The 16,054-nt window shown below is 37.4% G+C and overlaps 1 protein-coding gene across 1 annotated transcript in view; it reads right to left on the reverse strand.

Annotated features, from left to right (window-relative positions):
- erbb4a (erb-b2 receptor tyrosine kinase 4a) overlaps window positions 1-16,054 on the reverse strand; it is a 178,077-nt gene that overhangs the window by 15,402 nt on the left and 146,621 nt on the right. The window contains exons 14-20 of the mRNA XM_079856470.1: window positions 15,858-15,951; window positions 15,131-15,285; window positions 14,023-14,067; window positions 13,629-13,761; window positions 11,082-11,204; window positions 10,879-10,977; window positions 8,774-8,959 (exon numbers count right to left, since the gene is read on the reverse strand). Coding sequence (XP_079712596.1) covers window positions 8,774-8,959; window positions 10,879-10,977; window positions 11,082-11,204; window positions 13,629-13,761; window positions 14,023-14,067; window positions 15,131-15,285; window positions 15,858-15,951 — 835 coding nt within the window. The remainder of the gene's footprint in view (window positions 1-8,773; window positions 8,960-10,878; window positions 10,978-11,081; window positions 11,205-13,628; window positions 13,762-14,022; window positions 14,068-15,130; window positions 15,286-15,857; window positions 15,952-16,054) is intronic.

Consider the following 16,054-nt stretch of genomic DNA (forward strand, 5'->3'; position numbering starts at 1 on the left):
GCCTTTGTGTCCACTGTTTGAGAGCACGCAGATGAAAGTAGGAGTATCCTATTCAAAACGCAGCCTGCGTTTAGCATAACAAGCCATCTGCATGCCGATCCAGGGAGCGAGACTTAATGCCGGCGTGAGGTGCATTCGGGGGCATTCATAGAGCGTCTTCTCATCTCACTCTTTTATGCACCAGCTTTTATGTGAGCATTAATAAAGGTTAAAGTTTCCTTGGAACGGAAGAGAAGAGGGTCCCTCGGTGCCCTATTACAACATATTCTTGCCTCTGGATAGGCAAATAACAAAAATTAGACTCACTTGATTATTTGGAACTAATTAGAGAGTGAAAAGAAAAGAAAAGAAAAGAAAAGAAAGAAAAAAAGGCGCTATGGTGAAAGCATGCTTAATTCTAAAGACAATAATGCTGACAGGGGTGGGAGGGGGAAGTGGGTTGGAACGAAAGGGAAGACGCACATCATCAGCATGGAAATCTATGAAATCTATGATCTAAAATTCTCAAGTTACAATCAAAGGTATGCATGTTATTATCACGTGGCTAAAGAGAATGATGCATAATATGGTTGCTGTGCAATCCTGTCAGAAAATAAAACTCAATTAGTCGATTTATGCACTATCTATATCACTATTCTTCAAGAACTGTACACAGACATGCACAGAATGTACTGATGGCAACTAATATCCACACCAATGACAAACCTCAAATTCAAAAATTCTCAACTCAAAAAGAGCTTTCCATTAGTTAGTATGACAATTTGTTGCGTTCATGTGTGCTCACCACAAACATGCGATGATTTTGACATGTCTTGAAGGCATCAGTATTATCTATTTTAGAAAAAAAAGTTGCCATAATGAAACTCCAAAATTAAAAAAGGATTAAAACAAATACTGTTCCATTGAAATGGATGTTTCTTTATGAACTTATATGTTTACACACTTAGAACTCCTACAAGGTCAAAATGAGTCAGTCATTCCTGAATTATTATTGATTTATCCTTTAATATTGCTCTTAAAAGCCTAGCTTACTTGTGATAATGCAGCACTCACGCTCTTTCCATAAAACATGGTTGTGTTGTACACTATTGACAATAGACTTGTTTGCCAGCAAAATTGTACTAATGTGACCGTACCTTAATGGTGACACCAACAAAAACAGTCTGAGATAGAAAAGAAAAAGAAATTGTTGTGTGGTTAAAAAAAACTCAGAACATAATTGGATACTTTCAGGATATTATGTGTAGCATTTTTTAAATTGTGACATTTCAAAAGTAATATGTTGCCATATGGGGATTACCGTGGTCAGAAAATAGAACTGGAGACTGTTGGCTGCACACATTCAGAAATCTCTGAAAACATCCTACGTGCACAACTGAGCACTTATTTTCTTAGAGTAATGCATTTGCATTCACTCACAAACAAACACGTTTGTAAACCTCAAAAGAAAAGATGGCACTAAGAGCCACTGTATCCCCTAGACTTGCATGAATAAAACAGAAGATGTACTAATAGACTCTACATACTGAAACTGTGCAATGGGAATATAAGTATGAAAATCCTCTTGTGGAGACTCCTGAAGCATTACATTGTTTTCCAGAGACATTGCGAGTCTTGTCTCTACCCCAACCTTTGGACTGACAAGAGCACCGTGGTGAGAATGTCCATCATCCGGACGAGTCTCAAATGACACCTATATTCAGTCTACAGGAACACTCTGTTTTTCGGGGGCATTGTAGGGCACTTTTCTAACAGTATAATAGGTTCTGAGATAAATAGATTCACTGGCACTGATACAGGTGTATTTCACATGATCTGAGCGTGATAAAACCAAAAAAAGTGTTAGATGGACAATTTCCATCTAAAAAAAATTCCATATACATTTTTTTTTTTTTTATTGTTTTCAATGGCAGAGCCGCATATTTATAAATGGCGGCAGTGTCTAATTCACACTGAGTGCTGCACGCTTGTCTTTTTTGCTCTGATTGCCGAGACTCAAAATTTTTTCAACTCTGGGTAAAACGCAGCGCTCATCAATGTCACTTCCTACCTAGTCGTCCAATCACAGTAGAGGAGGAGCGGGACAAATGCCACAACAACCGACCATAACATCCTGCTTTATACAATGACAAAGGTGTAGCAACTGAGACGGATCAGACACACAATTACTTGTTATGTTTAACAAATAATCCATAATAATGAGAAAACCATGGGCTAGAGTTATCTTAACTACCCCCAAACTGCAACTAAGACCCGCATCACAGCAACCGAAGTGTCTCAACTGAAAAGCTGCATCGCTGAAGCACTCTCAAGCTAGAAGTTTTCAGAAGAATACCTGCCATTTTCAACAGGCTAAAAACACTTTGGCGAACAAACGGCCTTACTGTAGTTCTACACTGCCGTCCACAACCAATGTCACAAAACTGAATGAGGGAGAAGAAATGTAACAAAGCATAGAAAGAGCATCTCATTTAAGTCAGCATCCATTTACACAAGGTTTTCAGGATTTCAGCTGGCCAGATTCTGACCCAATAGTGAAGATTTCCAGGATCTGAAGAGCAAAGGTGAGCTTCTCTATTCCCAGAGTGTCCCACTGCCCCCTCACATGGCATCTGCTGAAATGTCACCACTCAGGTAATAAACCAATAAATCTTTTTGATATTTAGGAGAGTAAATATCACACAGTAACCCTGGTTTTTTGAAAAGTAAGAAAGAAAGAAACAGGAAAGAGGTTGCTATTAATAATACAATGCCAAAACTCAATATCAAGTGTAAATTCAAGAAATAATGTGTAAAGCAACAAGTAATCATCAGTTTCATGGTGAGCTCACTGCCACTATAATAAAGAGTTATTAATAAATTATAAAGAAATATAACAGTATAAATAAATATGTATTTTGTCATGGTCATTCTGTGAAATATGCAGTTTTGCTGTCATTATGCAAAACGATTTAACTGTGCAATGCAAAGAGAACATAAATTATGGTATTCACTGATAAGTCATTATAGTTCTATCTACTATTTATTGGTTTAAATTGATTTATATAGTTGTGATCTCCGAGTTCATTAACCATACAAAAGGAGAAATTATTTCCATTTGGTTTTGAGAAATGTTAGAGTAATTGTGGGCTGTAATGAAAGGTTCGAGAACCTCGTTCACGTTTCTCGAGTCCCAAGCGAAGGAGAGGCTAAGATTAAATGCCATGAAAAGATGAAGGTGCAAATTAAACCAGAATGCCATTAATTTCCATGTTCCATTTCTGGTAATGGCTACAATTTCAATGACACTTCAGCTGACATGGCCTTAGCTCTTCGTTCCCATTACAAACTGCAATTATCTACAAATTACGCCTAGTGTCACTAGCGGTGTCAACAGCTTACAACCCCAAACCCTACACATGAAATCCTACAGTTTAATAGACAAACACACATTTACACACTCATTAATGTAGGTGGAGAGTGTTTCTAACCAGCTCACAAGAAGAATCTCGTATAGCAGTTTTCCTAATCTGTAAGAAACCACATTACCTTTATGATCCTTGAAATGAGTAGAATCCATCTATATATTTGCCCCTGTGACCCTCTAAACGACCTGATGTCACTAGTATTCATAGGTGTAGGTGTAATTTTTGTTTTGTTTGTTTGAACTTATGTTTGCTTTTTACATTTCGTTGTGTTGTGCACTACTGGGCCACCGTACAAACTGGTTTCTTGAACATAACAATGAGTTCACTATACTCAAATGACCTCCACAGTCACCAGACCTTTGGGATGTGGTGGAATGGGAAATTTGCATCATGGATGTACAGATGAAAAACTGTGTGATGCTATCATGACAATATGGACCAAAATATCTGAGGAATGTTTCCAGCACCTTGTTGAATCTTCGCCACGAAGAATTAAGGCAGTTCTGAGGTCAAAAGGGTCCAACCCAGTACTAGTAAGGTGTCTCTACTAAAGTGGCCAGTGAGTGTATACATAGTGGAACATAATTCATTTTGTTGTGTCATTAGGTGAAAAGATCCAGAAAAGTCCCTTTCGTGATTAAATATGGAAAGCATGTCGATAGCACAGCTATTAGAGCATTCATGTATGGAAATCAATCTCGAAAGCCAGTCATTATTGCTCTGCACAACAACATTAGGTTTAGTTGTATGCAAATACTACCCGGTAATCCAGAGTTCTCGCGAGAGCACAAGTTGAATTTGCTCAGCGAGTTACTCTGGTGTCTAGTAATAATGCTCATTAAATATGCCCCTCTATCTGAGCTGCACCAATCACATCGGGTTATCTGATATAGGCGGGCCAGAGGCGAGATGACGACAGCGCTGCGACGTCTAAGTCATTAGTAAACATTGCAAGATGGCTATGGATGAACACCAGTTGTTTGAAACGGCTTTGGCCGCTACAATGAACGAGTTAGACTTGGCTTTTTATCTAAAAGAGGAACAGAAGATGGCGCTCGAATCGTTCCTTTACAAGAAGGGCGTTTTTTGCTGTTTTGCCGACCGGATACGGTAAGAGTCTAATCTACCAGTTATCTCCGCTGGTAGCTAAGCGATAACTTGTTGTGATTGGTCGTAGTGTTATCCAGTTGTGTGCAGTGAGATTTTCAAATGCACACTTGGTGCCGCCCCTCGAGCTGGCCGATTTTCATTAGTCGACGCCAGACCATTAATCTTTTAGATTTAGGTCTGGATTTCCAGGCTATGCAAATACATCATATAGAAACAAATTTAGGTTTCTCATTTGGATACTCCACATAAAAATAGTAGATGAATGAAAAATGGAATGGATGAGAGATTTGTGTGTGACCTGGAGCTCCGTTAATGAGGCCAAAGGAGATGAGCCTGCAGCAAACCAAAGCCGTTTGTGCGGGGAAGAGACACAGAGGTACTCACAGAGTACACTGCGTTTCCAAGTCTGCATCTCAGGAGAACACACACAGTATGCAAAAGAGGGAATCTTGGAAGAGGATCCCTTCGGCACAAAGGGAAATTTCTTATGAGGGGTTCCTAACTAGTGAAACCTGTTTCACAGTGGCAGGTCCACAAAGACATTGCCAGACAAAAATAAATTACACAAGATGCCTTGTTGTGCATAAGAAAATTATGTTTTGGACAATTATGAATAGCTCTGTGGATGGAAATTATCAATTATAACATTTGCTTCTTTGTTGCAACTCCCTCTTGCACAATAAAAGAACAACTGAACTGTAGGCACACTGAGCTGCCGATAGCGATCAAAGCATGCTGGGAAAGATGCTGGTGTGTTGGGGGTCTGCCCACTGTCATACATGCAATGTCATTCGTGCAAAGGGGGTTAACACCAGTTCTGATTGGCCAATATCTCATGGGCATCGTAACAGTAGCTATTGAGATTCAATTTGAATTTGAGCTATTATTCAATTGAGAACTGAGGCACGTAATCTGCTTTAAATACATCATCCAATAATGAGTGCAATCTCATCCTCATGCCGAGGTTATTATTTCACTGTGTGCAGGAACAGTCTGGCAGCTAAATGAGAATTTGGCCGGTAACAGCATTTTAACATTTTCACAGCGTGACCGGGAAAACCTCTAGCAGCGGGTGTGTGTCACAGCAGAATTCCGGGGCAGGAATAGGCAAGGTTGTCGGGCGGTTTGCTCAACCTACAACCTGATTAATAGGTGCCATTAAGCCAAAGCCCAAAGCTGTGAGTTACAACAAACCAGCACCCATCTCTTGAACTCAGCCAATCCATTTACAGCAGACAGATTTAATGTTTTTAAGGCGGTGGAAAAGAGGGGACTAAAATGGGAATGCTGTGAAATAGAAAGCAGAGTTCTCAGGCATTTTGACCAGGGAAATCATTAAAAAAAACATTTATTAATAAAAAAAAATGTAAAAAAAATAAAGAGACTGATGTAGTAGAAAACAAGTTGTATTCTTTAGTTTAAGAACCGTACCTGTAAGGCAACATATTGCCATCATATAAAAATCAAATCAAAATTTTAAATAATTGTATCCCTTATAAGGCAATGTTGCTTCAGTATGTAAAAAAAAAAAAAAACAGAATGAATACAGCTATAAAGTATTTAAAAGTTACCGGATTTTTAGCTCCAAGCTGAAATAAAGAATGACGACAAGGCTTTAAATACATGCTTTCTTCACTTACCCAGCATGCCCTTTTATATAAGATTAAGCAGTAGACCAACAAAATAATTTGTATACTGTTATTTTTTAATTTATAAACACATTCTTAGTGAATGAAGGAAAATACAAGTAGAATTGTGTGTATATTTAAAATACTGCATAATGTGCAGGTCAGGGGTGCCGCCAGAAATTCTGGGCCCTATGGAAACCAAAATTTCTGGGCCCCCTACATTTTTTACAGATAAAATTTAACCCAATAAACATGCCCTGTATACTTTAAAAAAGATACTTAGCACATTGCGTAGTTAAAATGTCTAAAGATGAGTACAAAGCCTACAAAAACAAGAATTTTTTTTTTGTATTTATACAAATTTGACTTACAGTATAAGTCAAACACACACGTAATAACCATATTATTTCTATTGGCCTATTTAGTTTTCATAATATAAAATATTAAAATATCTATTTTGTAAACTCCTTATAGCCAATGGTTACTACAGACACATGTTTTATTCGGTTTTTTATTTATTTATTTTTCTGGGGCATTTTATTCATATTAAGAACGTCAAGTTTGACATAATCGATCGTAGCAGCAGCACTGTCACTTCACAGAACACACGACACACACGGCAAACTGATTTTGTGATTTTTGAAGCGTATAGATTACTTTTTGTTTTGTAAAGTTATCATCATGTGGCGAACACAGTAGATAAGACGAGTTGAGAGGCTTCAATCTTCGTGAAGTTTCGCGCTCAGGGCAGGCTCCTTGTTCGGCTGAAGGTCCTTGCACACTGAATCCGAAATTTTCGCGTGTTTTTTTTCGTATCCGTCATTCTGTGGCTCTAAACTGTCAAAACACCATTCAAACCATTGTTACGGATGCGAAAAACGCAGAAAATCGAACCCGATCCGTTTTTTTTTTTTTTTTTTTGACGGACGAAAGTTTCGGAGGCAGTGTGCAAGTGTGATTGACATAACGTGAGGTTGTATTTATTTTTTAACGTGCTAAAATATCGGAGGCGAATTTCGCACGGGGGGAGAAGGAGGACGTGGGTGTGCAGCAGCCGCTGAATCTGTGTAGCTATTTTCTACAGTCTATGGTGTAGAGACATGATAACCCAGAGTCGACTTCGGCGTTCTCTGTCTTCTCTTTCCTTTCCTTTTTTGATGCCCTTATTTTTTAATGTGACATGCCTGCGTGTGTCACTGTCTGCGCTGCATCATAGCAAGTGCAACAATAAGCAAGAGACGTTACACTAGCGATCGTAGCTCGGACAGCGCAGGTGGAATGAACCATTGTAAGGGGGAGGGGTGTGACTGAAACAGTAAATACATTATTTGTTTTTAAAATATTAAATCTATGGTCAAAACGGACAAAATACACATTTAGTGCATGAGGGGCCCAAGCACATTTAATGTATGTATAAAAAAGAGAAAAGAAATTAGAAAAGAAAAAGGGGGTCTGCTCTTCTGGGCCCTAAATCAGCCTGGGCCCTTAGAATCGTCCTAACCTTCCACCCCTTTACGGCGCCCTTGGTGCAGGTTGATATTCCCTAGAAAACACAGTGGCACTACCAAAACATTGCTCTGTTTGTTTGATCGAACCGTAATAGCAGCATCAGTTAAACAATGGCATGAGTCTCGGGCAGGACTATCTGTTCGTCCAGTTACTAGAAAATGGGTGGAGTGAGGCCATGCATCGTATTCAAATCTCATTTTATTTTTGAGTATTATTTTTGAGAACTATTGTATGACTTCAGAAGACTGAATATACTGCATTTTTATTGGACTTTTTCATTTTTTGGAGCTTTACAGCCATTGGTCACTATCAATTTTTTCCATTTATTTCATCCATTGCGATTTCAAAAAAGTCTTCGTTAAAGCATCATACGCCATGAACCAAGCCAATAAGCTACGAGGCGAATCATAACTTTAAAAACTTTGATTTGAAAATCGGACAAAAATAGAAGGTAAAAGACTGTGAACTTAACAGCCTTAGAGATAGAAAGAACTACAATCCCATTAAGCTTTGCGAACAGCATAATCAATTTAATAAACAATATTTGAAGCTTATTTAAATATTGAAGTATTTTAAGAGTGTAGGGAGGCCGATTCGATTATGTAATTCGCAGTGCTTCATGGGAGTGGGAGGAGCTAACGAGATCTTTTGGCATGTTTTGCTTGTTTCGACTTCTAGATTAGTTGAATTTTCTGTACAGCATCATGGGTAATGTAGTTTTTCACAAATTCTGCTGTTCAACAAGATTATTTTTAAACTAAGTTGAAATAATGATTTACAACCTCATAGCTCACACTAAGGCTGTCTTTAAAGGTTTATCAGTTATCGTTAAAAATCAATTTCCCTATGGATAACCGGAACCCGACTATTGCACTCTATAAAGTCATGATCTGGGAATGAGCAGCCTGAATATTCTGCTAAATAAACATTTTTGAGCAACAGCAGAGTAGATGGTGACATTTTAATTTCTGCATAAACTATTCCCTAATACACGTACATACTAAAATAAAAATCTTCTGAAGTCAAAAGCCAAGGCTGTATACAAACACACACGACTTCCTGCAGAATTCACAGGGATGATGTCTCACTGATAACACCAACATGCGAAATCAGTCTTACCTTTGCGATCTGCACGCACCAGTTGAGCAGCAGCTGGGAGCCGATGTTCTCCTGGTGCTCATGTACGTAGTCCAGCAGGCAGCCGTGGGGCATGAGCTGAGTCACCAGCTGAATAGTGGGACTCAAGCAGACCCCCAACAGACGCACTAAATGAGGATGCTCCATGCTGGCCATGATCAGCGCCTCCTGGATGCCAGAGACAGAAAAGATCAGGTCACTGCTGAATTTTCAATTATGGGTTGCACTTCTGGTTTGGGGAACTTCCACTCAAAAAGACTGAAACAAATCTTTCAAAATAATGCGATACAAATAATCCTTATCAGCCAGTTTGACTGTCAATTTCCCTTCATATTTAATTTTCAGACGTCAGAAGAATAACATAATGGTATTTTAATGTGATATGGTATCATTCACTGCATTCTTTTCCTCCTGTTGCAACATCATGAAAAGAGACAACATATACAGCTCATTTTTGGCCTGCTCTCCCGATTTAATTTATGATATATCCCATGAATAATTCACTGGAATGCACTAAGATTCTCTCACTTTTCTCCCCGAATCCTCACATCTCTTTCCAGGTGTTTTTACACGGATGCTTTAAAATGTAATTGTCTCCCCTTTTCGCTCCTTATCCCTATTAGCAGTGTTTACTGGAACGTTTCTAAAGCAGGTAAATGCAGTATTTGTTATCTGTCAAAATGACGGAAAGCACTTTGAGATATTATCACTCAATGCTAAAGTTAATGAGCATTTTTGATTAAGGCAACATATTTTACATCATACAGACATATTACTACAATGATTTTTAACACATCTGTAATATTGCTGCGGAAATAATCAAGCTTTTGGGGTTATTCGTGGTCTGTTCTAGTCATTTTTTTATGCTTTTACACTTTTAAATTTCCTTTTAATGTTTGATGATTGAAGGGTGAGTAGAATAATGTCACTTCATTATGCATTGCTTATTATTGCGTTCATAAAGCGAACCCTTCACTGATTGTTTACAGTTTAACGGAATTTACTCCCATAATGTGTATAAAGCATCATGGGGTGAAGGAAAAAGGTGCATATGAAGCATAACAGGTCTCTCTGCAAATGCCATACTACTCTTGCCTCCTACAGCAACAATGACCTCCATCAGTGACGGCTGGCCTGTCTTACTCAATTAGCCATATGTTTCAAAAGTATATACAGATTTATGTGTTACAACGGAGAGAGGGATGAGTAGCGCTGCATCAGCTTGCCTGCTTATATGTATTTGCACGGATAACAGAACACACAGACATGCACAAAGGGATTCCCAGGCAATCACAGTCAGCCGCAGCACGTGAGGCCACGTTTTGATGGCTTTTTAAAGGAACTTGACCTCTCTCTGAATTTTGGCACAGCAAGATTGAACGAAATAGAGACAACAAGGACATAAAAGGAGAAATGATATATGACAGATCACTGTTATTGAACCGTTCTCTCTGCAGATCATCCCTTCCTATTTTCAATACTACTTTACTATATTTAAAGTCGAGATAAATGACACTTACAACTCATGTTATGTCTGTAATATGATGCATTTAAGTATATTAAAACTAAATATTTAAAAAGATCTGAACGAGCCAGCTCAATGGAAAGTATGGTTATTAAAAAATAATAAGGTATATATTATTATTGCCATAACATTTATTATTCAAACTGACACTTTAATTACTTCTGTAATTATTAGAACAGCATTTATTTGAAAGAAATCTTTAGAGACATTAAAAATATCTTTACTGTCAGTTTTGATCAATTTAATGTATCTAAAAAAAATTTAAAAAAACCTGATCCTAAACTTTTAAATGATAACTTAACATAATTCAATAGTCAGCCAAATACCTGTTTCAGAGGTGAAGGAAGATATATCATATTTTGATCAAATTTAAATATTTAAATATCAAAAAATATCTTTTTTTTTCTTCCTTTTTTTTGGAATAACATGCACCAAATTATGCAAAATTAAGACCAGGAATGTGTATTAAGAAAACTGATTTTATTTTGTCACAACATGAATAGCTAAATTGACTGAAAAAGCAATTATAGTGGTATTATTAAGATCAAGGTAGTTAACTCACATCCATAAACTCCACATTGGCTTTAGGTCCTGTACTTTCATTGAGTATCTTTATAGCCACTGGAATCTTCACTGTTTCCCCTTCTGGAACCCAGATTCCCTTTTAAAGAAGACATCAGGATCATCAATAACACCTTAAATCATGTAAAATCACAAATGCTGATAGGTAGACACCCCTATGCACACAAAACTTAGAGGTGCTACCTTATAGACCATGCCAAAGGCTCCAGCTCCCAGAATCTTGACCCTCTTGAGCTCAGTTTCCTTCAATATCCGCAGCTGAGCCTGGTTTGGTGCTGTACCACTGGGCGTCAATGGCTCCACCAACTGCTTCAACAACCAAGTCTTAGATCAGTCACAACGTTTGAATGCACAAATACACAGAGCTCCAAAACAAGCTCTTATAAGTTACATTTAACCATATTTTTAGGATTAAATTTGTTTATGCAGTAGTTATTGGGCCTCAAGAGGGAAAAAAATATGTTACTGGATATTTGTAGAGTAAACAGTTGTGAAGGGAACCAAGCTTGTGAAGATGAGAGGGGTAGGGAAGAAGGAAAGGTTGAGAAGGATGAATAGAGACATAATTGCAAAATACAAAGTAGCATTTGTAGTTTCATTAGGGCAAGGGAAAAAAGTGTGTGCGTGTGTGTGTGTGTGTCAGTCTTAGACTCGTTTAGTTGTTTATGCTCAATAAACAGATTGCAGACCTGTGGGGAAAAAAGAGCCAGTGTTCTTCAGATAATTTGACTGTTAGGAAATTAAAATGTACATTTTTAAAGTAAACAGTAATGTGATGAGAGGTGTTAGATTTAACTGACAACCAAAAGATTGAAGGTTCAAACCCCAGTTTGAGGTTGATTCATGAGGTGCCATCATTGTGTCTCCAGTAAACTGGCAAATTTGAATTTTTTGGTTGATCTTTAATCTCCACGATTTTATTTCTTTTGTGGATCCCAAATGAAGAACTTTAGCAAAATGTCTAAAGTGCTCTTTTCCAACTGATATAAATTGCTACCGAGCTCCAAACATGATTTAAAATAAATAAAATAAAATAATGTAATATAATATAATATAATATAATATAATATAATATAATATAATATAATATAATATAATATAATATAATATAATATAAATACATACAAGTTATGCAGAAGTGTAGTGTGAACATTCTGCTAAACATCTGTTACACAGAATAAAGAAAGATTTATGGGTTTAGAATGACATAAATTGAATAAATGACTATATTTGGGGTGAACTATTCATTTCAGGTTTCTACAGGGGAATTGTCTCTGTAATAAGTGCATCAAAATAAATTGAAAAAGTATTTGCTAAATGACTAAAAGTTGTTTTCCTGAATTAAGGAATTAAACCTTGATAACAGTTTCACAGACAGACATTAAGCCAGGATTAGACCTTAGTTCATCACTTAGAACATTTAAGCTTTTATAAACATTCATTAGAAAAAAAAGAAAAAAACATTACTGGTGTGCATCTTGAGACAAACAATGGCACTGACATATTTTAAGATATGTCAGTGCAAGTTGCTAACAGCTCAAACATGCATTTTAGTCTGGGACTAGGCTTAAAACTTGAAACCGGGGGCTTATTTATGTTCTTATTTATGAGAAGAAAGAATGTATCTCTCATCACACCCTAAACAAACAGCCCACTTTCAATCTTACCTAATGAAAAAGGCATTTTTATAGTGACATTTTAACAATCTATAAACATGTAAATTTGGTTATCCATTATTCAGGACTAACAGTTAATTTAAGTGACCAATCACAGCACAAAACAGAAGGCTATCACTTGGTTTTATGGATGTGTCGACTGAACACACACAACGTGGAGCTGTCCATATATGTGGTGCTGAAATACAGCATGTATACTGGGAGCTGTCCAGATATGTTCTGAAATAGCATTTGTCTAACATTCACTGTTAAAGGACAGTGTATGGGTAGAATAATAATATAGAGCTTTCCTTTCTGCTTAAGTAAATGAGTGTTTCAGGTTCAATATAACTATCAACAGAATTTAAAATTCTCTCAGTTTAAGCAAAAAAGCGTTAAAAAAGCACATACAATGGAAGTATATGGGGAGAGGCATTCAAAAGGCTTTAAAGCAGAAATGGGCAGCTTGTGTTTTTTAGGCCACTTTTGTTAATTCTTTAGTGTGAAATTGATCTGTAAAGTTAGCTACACTTCTATGAGATAATCGTCAAACATTTGGGTGGTCTAGAGATCTCCTTTTCTTATTCTTAGCAGAAACGCATCACTTTCTACTTGAACAGAGGTCTCAGGTTTGCTAAAACGGATTTCAGGATTCTAGTGCGTGAGTGTCTCTGTCAGCTTTTGGATACAGGGTATCTTCTCAAGCTGACAGCTGTCTATAACACTGTTGCTCCACCTGCAAATTATCCAAACCAGCATAGACAGGCCATGTTTTTTAATAGGCTGCACAGTCATTCAGGGCAACAGGGCTATGCATTAACCCAACAAACCTGCCACACATTTAAGGAAGGCCCTCCGCTGAATACTTTATGTGCTGTATGCTGGGGAATTTTTAAGCATGCACCTTACCAAGAAACAAAACGAAAAAGAAATGAAAAACCTGTGGACAGGGGAGGAAATTGATGCAAGGTGACAGAGAGAAGAGACACAAGATATGATGCATAATGTATGGAATGTTCCTGTTTTAGTCATTGCTTACTCATTTACTACACATATGAGAACAGGCCTCTCTCACCTCAGTCTCAAGGAAACGACGTAAAGCTCTCTTTTTCTTAATGCTCTTTCTGCGGATGTAAACAGCCACACCAAGAGCTATGATGACCATCACAAAGAGAGCCCCAATAAACCCAGCCGCAATCAGAGGAGTCCTGGAACATCAAAAGAAAATAAGTTGTAATGCTATGAGTGTTTTTTTTGTTGTTTGTTTTTTCAAACCAGTTGAAACCCCGCCCTGCATAGCACTAATGCTATAGAAAAATATTTGTATTATATTCTATTAGTTCATTATTTTATTTTTTATAAATATCCTTTATGTGATCAAATATTAATATTTGCTTTTATTTGCTGTTTTATTTTTTATTTTTTTGCAAATTATCCTTGACCAAAGTTGCATTTGTGAAAGCCCTTACCTGTCCAACATGCCAACACAATCTTGCACTCGGGGTCCAGTACAACTGCAACACAGACAATCATATTGAGTTATAATCAACATATTTGAGTTATATTGCAACAGACTGGTAGATTAAATTATGGTAGTATTTCTTAAACTGCATTCAATTCTTTCAGATAAATAAAAAAGAACAAAATGATTATCCTTTTCTTTTAATTACTGTATTTTAGCAATGATAATCTGATAAACTCACAAAGACCAGATACATTACAGTTATGGTAATAGGAATATTGGGTTCCACTTTATTTCGATAGTCCACTTTAGACATTCTACTAACTATGCAACTACCTCTCATTATAGTATTAGTAGACTGTAGTAGACTGTTAGGTTATGGTTAGGTGTTAGGGTTCGGGTTAGTAGAATAAGTTGACTTGTAGTTGCCAAGTGACTTATAATCAGTAGAAGGTCTGTTTGGGAACCATCAAAATAAAGTGTTAACAGATATTGAGCAGACAGTCGACTAATACTCTAATGACAGTTAGTTGGCATGTAGTTGCAAAGCTACTTATAGTTAGTAGAATGTCTAATATTGAAATAAAGTGCTACCGAAAATTGTGCTTACATGTTTAAATAAATGCTTAAATAATGTCACAATGTGAAAAGAAAATACCCTTTATTTTCTTCATGCAAAATACCATTTCTTACCATTTTATTTTGATTTGAAATGTTACCCGGGACATGTTTTCGTGAGATTCACCGAAGACTATTACAAACTAAACACTCAAGCTACATGTTAATTTTTTTTTTTTTAATGTTTAATGTCAAAGACTTTTTTGTCCAATGAAAAATGTTGGCACAGTGTTAGGTGGACACTTGATGTCCAATATACAATCTGGGTCCTGCAGCAAAACCAGTTGCGGACCACTGATCTGTGGAGTCAGGAACCTGTTCTCTCTGCTCTCAAATCCCCCAGGCCCATGTGTCTAAGACTGAATGCGGTAAGCACGACAGCTTTACCCACATGGGCAATTAGGTCCGTGCTCTAGGCATATTGTGCTTGATGCAGTTAAAGGAAGGAAAGTAGCTTACAAATAGATTCAAGTGCAAACACAAGCAAACAGCCTTACCCCTGGGTGCAGTTGGGGTGGCAGGGATGGCACTCGTTGTTGGTCTCAGCATATTTGAAGATAAAGCTGTTTGCTCCCTGCAGACCATCAGGGCATTTCTCCACACAGTTGGGCCCATCTTTCAGATGCAAGCATTTCACGCAGTGATCTGGACCCTGTAATGGGAGAAAAGAGAACGATAGAAGATTAGGAAATGTGTCTCAAGAGACTGAAGCACTGTTTAAAAGATGGAAAGGAAATTTAATTTAATCAAACAAGCACAGACGTGTAATATAAGTTCAAGGATGCATCATTATTTTGTATCTTCATACTATTTCTAACACATTCAACCACATCTTATAAAGTTCGAAGGCCAATCGACACCGCACCGACAGATGCAGACCGACGGCGACAGACACTTCGTCAGATCAGTGTGTTGGCGTCTGTTGGAGCTTGTTTTCACCGATTGAACTTGCTGAATTGGAATTAAAATGTCTAAAGAAGTGACGTGCTGTAAGCTGGTGATTTTCGGTGTTGTTCGGCATCTGTCGGTACATTTCAAAGGACTTTCTGGTCCCTAATTACAACTTATGTATCATTTTGTATGCAGTCTGAAGCTGCGACGAGAACAGGACGCATTTGACTCTGCCAGAAATCTAGGCTGTTCTGTTGTTCGATGACAAGGTTATCAAGGTTTATTTGAAGCAAAACAAAATCCAGCAACGAAAGGTTCTCACATGACTCTTACCGGGCCATGGCAGCTCAAACTTTTCTCTCCGGCTTTTTCACACTGGCTGTCACACTCAACACAAACTGAGCCATTGGCATACTCTCGAACATCCCTTGAACAGACAAAGAATAATGTGTGATAAGACATGTATTGGATGGATACAGAATTTATTTACAACATGTAGTGTACTTTTTACATAGCGACCAGGGGCTAGT

This window comes from Squalius cephalus, assembly GCF_949319135.1.
Source record: "Squalius cephalus genome assembly, chromosome: 2".
NCBI lineage: Eukaryota > Metazoa > Chordata > Actinopteri > Cypriniformes > Leuciscidae > Squalius > Squalius cephalus.